The 5,037-nt window shown below is 40.7% G+C and overlaps 1 protein-coding gene across 1 annotated transcript in view; it reads left to right on the top strand.

Moving 5' to 3' along the window:
- The window catches only part of FKBP9 (FK506 binding protein 9, 63 kDa), a 12,612-nt gene extending 8,086 nt beyond the window's left edge, over nucleotides 1–4,526 (top strand). Inside the window, exons 7-9 of the mRNA XM_009886203.1 lie at nucleotides 880–1,025; nucleotides 2,551–2,714; nucleotides 4,337–4,526. Coding sequence (XP_009884505.1) covers nucleotides 880–1,025; nucleotides 2,551–2,714; nucleotides 4,337–4,519 — 493 coding nt within the window. The 3' untranslated portion in view covers nucleotides 4,520–4,526. The remainder of the gene's footprint in view (nucleotides 1–879; nucleotides 1,026–2,550; nucleotides 2,715–4,336) is intronic.
- The last annotated feature ends 511 nt before the right edge of the window (nucleotides 4,527–5,037 follow it).

The raw sequence follows: 5,037 nt of genomic DNA, 5'->3' as shown, positions 1-5,037 counted from the left end.
CATTTTGTAGCAGGAACCAACGGTTGTCGAGACTGTCTTATTCAAGGCAGTTTATAGAGAATCAAAGATTATGAATCTTGTACTCCTAATTCTAAGGATGACCTTTTAGTTGCTGAATTGTTTTCTTTCCAAATAATACTCTGTTGTACAAGCATGTTGTGCAGTGCTACAGCCAAGCCAAATAACCACAGAAAGGGGACCGACAGAAGAAAGGGTCCTGCTGCCGTGACACATACAGAGTAAAAAGTCTTAACAGTGCACGATCTGCTTTTAGAATGACGATGCGTGTTTAACTTCTTGGGTTTTAACTCGCAATAATTTGTAATTTTTGAAATGAGCCACCGGCAGCAAGGTATAGTTCAAAATATAATAGAGTTAAATAGCAGTAGTCATTGTATACTTCCAAGCTGTCTTGGTTAAAAGATTACTACATTATAGTGACTGATTTCGTTAAAGTGATGGCTGATCCATGTGATTGCACCCGGATCCATGTAGGTTGGTAGTTCTGGGACAAATGTACCTCTGGAGTTTTTACATCTTCTAAAAAGTCCAACTTCATTAGTTGAAAATATGCGATTATTTTGAGATAAAATACTTTGGGCGCTTAATTGGCAGGATTAATGATTTTACTTGGATTTCATTCAAGAAGCCTATAATTTTAGTACAAGAGGACTTGTCAACAGTAGGGACACTTCTGTTTGATGTTGGTTGTGCCTTGCGAATAACTTCGGGTAACTGCTTGGTAAAACAGAGCATTGGGCACGAAGTTAATTTTTGGCAATGACTAACTAGAAACTGCTGTTTCTGTGGTAGTTTTGAACAACAGAAATCTCTATTCTATGTTGAGTTTTTTTTAATTTTTCTTCCCTTCTTCTCCAGACACAGCCTTGGCAAGACCTATAACATAGTTCTGGGATCTGGACAGGTGGTGGTGGGGATGGACATGGGCCTTCAAGACATGTGTGTTGGGGAGCGACGAACAGTTGTTATTCCACCTCATCTCGGTTATGGAGAAGATGGAGTAGGTAAGTGAGTGAAACCTACTGCACATCCACTTCGCATCTCTTGAGTAACCGAAACAGAAGCACTCTTGTTTTCTTACTTGCTGCGTGTGAGGACATAAGGTGAGTGTCTCTTAGCTGCTCCAGTGGGATTTTTTTAGAGGTTTTTCATTTCGTTTAGATAAGCCCCCCCCATTCTCCAATGAAATGAACAAATTGTCTGTGTTGCGTTTTAAGTCTTACTGTTACTGTGGCCAATAGAAAGACCGTCCCAGTACAAAAGGGAACACATGCCCCCAGTAATGTTGCTTTGTCAAAACGGAAAGCTCCAGGCGCTCTGGTGTTGCAGAGGGATGTAAACACTGTTCTCCGTGATAGGGAATCGGGTAATCACGCTTGGACATGTGGCATATTATTCAGGAAACAAAACTGAAGGGGACTGTTCAGCACTAATATGTTAGAAAATTCAACGAAAACTCAAAATTCGGAAACTACGTAAACCGAATGCAAGATGTGAAACAGTGTATCGGTGCTGTTGAAACCCCAGCACCAATACATTTAAAGCAGTTTTAGAGCATTGAGGCTTATAAATTTGTAATGACAGGGACAACGATAATAAAAAGAACAACATAGAAGTGACAAGAAGTCTCATCTCCCTGCGTTTGTGGTTGTTACTGGTCTTCTGAGTTAAAAGACGTGAGAGAAAGGAGTCTATCGAGAGATCACCAAGACCAACAAACTCTGATATGTATGGAAACAGTTGCTGTGTTCTTTGAATAGCTCCAGAACAGTTTGTATTTTCTGAAGTCTGTCTGTTAGGCATCATGTGCAGAGCATAATGGAGAATTAATATGTGATAAGAGAGAAAGAAGCATTTTCACTTCTAGCTGTCTTCCGTGAAAAATTATGAGTATTATACATGCAGCATTTTATACTATTATATGAAATCATATAGTTATGTATAATAAGTTGAAAATTCCCCCCTAACATGAAAAGTCTGCTCTGTTAAAAAACCTTATGAACATAACTGCCGTAGGCATTTGCCATCATTCAAATTGCATGCAGTGTACGTGGTCTGAAACATTGCATTGCTAGTGTTTTGGTATACGCCCAGATATCTGAAGAGATTGCTCGTTTGCTACTGGACAGAAGTTAGAGGTGAACTCAGTTTTCTTTTTCAAGAATAAATTAAACTCCTTCCATGGTTTCTTTGAGGTAACATCCCAAGCTGTTGCAACACTATTGAGTCTGTCAGTAGCACCTTGATACACAGTGTATTGGTGAGATAAAGGAAAATTGATTCATTCCCACAGTTTTACCTTTATAAGTTAAATGAATGCAGTTTTATTATGAAAGCTTCCTTTATGTTTTGATCACCTCTGCTGAAGTGAACAGGAGGATTTGGTGGGCTTGGGATCGTGGGGCTTGGAGGTCACAGTAGAGAAGCAGATGTTGGAGCAGGAAGAGAAATTTAATTACGGATTAAAAGGAAATATCCCCTTCAATGCAAGTAAGGATAAATACCCCTCTTTGCCATTTGTTGTGACAGAAGGAGAAGTGCCTGGTAGCGCTGTATTAGTTTTTGATATCGAACTTCTGGAACTGGTGTCTGGCTTGCCTGAAGGGTACATGTTTGTATGGAATGGGGAAGTCTCTCCCAATCTTTTTGAAGAAATAGACCAGAATCACGATGGAGAGGTTCTTTTGGAGGAGGTAAGCTGAAACAATGAAAACACTTGCAGTGGTTTTCTCCTGCCACCATCACCAAGATGTTTTATCCTATCACTGTCAGTGCAGATGTTGAAGAATGGGGTCTCTCCTCTTCTCCTCTTCCTTCTTCTGATATGGTGTTTGTTGTCAAGTTAACAGGAAGGCAGCGTGTCAGTTAAAACATGGTTATTTAGCATTAAAGAGAAAACCAAAAAGAAATACAAGAATGGCCATACCACTTAAGATCCTTTACTATGGTGGTCTCCTTGATCAACAACAGATACTTGGGGCACGGGTAGAAGAGGCAGAGTTAGTATTCCACCATCCTTCACTGTATCAGCCTTCACAGTGTCTGTTAATTGGAGGTTTATGGTGAATTCTCAAGCCAAAGTTGAGCCTGCAGCAGGGCATTCAGGAACTGTCTAATCACTTCTGGAGCCTGGCAGTGCCTGTGGCTGCTTCTTCGGTGGGTGCTGTGTGAACAAGTCTCCTTCCCCCTGCTTGCTTTTAAAATCTGTAGTGCGAGAATGTCATTGGGTGCCCTAATTGAAATCCACTTGCCTTTGCCATACCATCTCTGACAATATAAACCTCTGTGAGGTTTTCTTCTGTGCTTTCTCTTAACTGAGGAATTCTATTTTATTTTTTTATTCTCTTCTTCAGTCTTCTTTGTCGCCTTTCTCTATGATTCTGTGTTCTGTCCTTGCTTGTTGGAGTAGTGCTGCCTGCAGCTCTCAGGGTGCAGGCTGTGGACCTACGGAACAGCATGAGATGCCTTCCAGCATTTTAACAAGCCAATGGGGTAAAACCAAAATCTTGTTCTCCCTCTTCCACCTCTTTTTTTTTTTTTCCCTTCCTTCCTTCTCCATTTTCTCCCTTGTGTTTACCTCCACTTCTGTCCTTTGCAAAGAAGAAAAGAGCTTTCATCAGTCTAGAGAACGAGTGAGGTGGGATATGACTGTTGATATTCACATCCTTCTGGTCACCTAGCAGGGGGGAGAAGCCAAGGAGATGTGAGAGGATGCTTGGCCTAAAAGGTGTAAATGAATGTCAGAAATAGCTCTCATTGCTGAAGCTTATTTAACAGGTAGCGCCAGAGATAACAGTAATTGGAAAAATTGTGTTTGATTGTGGACTTTCTGTTTTTGGAAAGTCAGCAGTATGACTTCTGTCAGATGTTGTCTAATGACCTCAAGTAACTTCATCACATGTAAAAGGAAAAGGATTTTTAGGGAAAACTAACCTTGTAACGTTGCAGCCTTCCCCACCGTGCAGTCCAGGGGAAGGCATAATGCCTGAAGCTACTTTAACGAATCTCATGGTATCCTGACGCTTGAAGTCTCTTTTCTGTGTTTCATTCTTTCTTCCCGTGTGTTGTTTCTTGTAAGATGCAGGTGGATGTCTGTTTTAAGTGAGAGCTTCTTGTATCACGTGTCTGTCCTAATTAGTCCTATTTAGGTTGTAAGCTTTATAGGATAGTAACAGTGTACTTTTCCATACACTTAATAATAAGCAGTAAAATGCTAAATAGTCAACAACAAATAAACGCTACTTTTGTAAATATTCTTCAGTTTTAAATGGCTGTTTCACTGTGAGCTGCTTCCTCCTCTTTTCTCTCCACCTAGTTTTCAGAGTACATTCAAGCTCAAGTTGATTCTGGCAAAGGAAAACTAGCTCCTGGTTTTGATTTTGAAAAGATTGTTAAAAATATGTTCACCAATCAAGACCGGGATGGAAATGGTAAAGTTACCGCTGAAGAATTCAAGTTGAAAGACCAGGAGGCCAAAGAGGAACACGACGAACTGTAAAGCTAAGAAAAAAACAAACAAACAAACAGTCCTGAGCTGACCTACTGTTTGAACGCGTGTATTGGAAGAAGGTTTCGGCAAGCATGTTTCTGAAAGGTTAGCACTCGGCGAGGTAGCCTGCGTCTGCCTGTGTCTGTGTGCTGGCAGGCGGGTAAAATAGGAAGAGATTTTCAGTTGGAATTGTTAGGTATATTTGGAAAAAGTGTTGAGTGCCTCAAGATAGGATGTATAAATGGATAAAGAGCGTACTGCCTGCCATACGTGGTGTCGTCAACCACGTGGTGTGTTTTTATGCTAAAGATTAGAAGTCATTATTGATCAATACACAGTCACTTGGATGGATGGATGGATGGATGGATGGATGGCAGGCAGAAAACTTGCCGAGCGCTTTTAGAAGAGTTTGAAAAACCCGTCTATATCAGAAGTATTTCTGCAGGAGAACAAACCAGAAAATATGCCCCATGAAAATAACCTGTAAAAATTGTTAGACATGGAGCCCGGTTCCTTTCAGAAGGCAT

This window comes from Charadrius vociferus, unplaced genomic scaffold (genome assembly GCF_000708025.1).
Source record: "Charadrius vociferus isolate BGI_N301 unplaced genomic scaffold, ASM70802v2 scaffold545, whole genome shotgun sequence".
Lineage (NCBI taxonomy): Eukaryota > Metazoa > Chordata > Aves > Charadriiformes > Charadriidae > Charadrius > Charadrius vociferus.
This window is presented reverse-complemented; position numbering and strand designations above follow the sequence as displayed.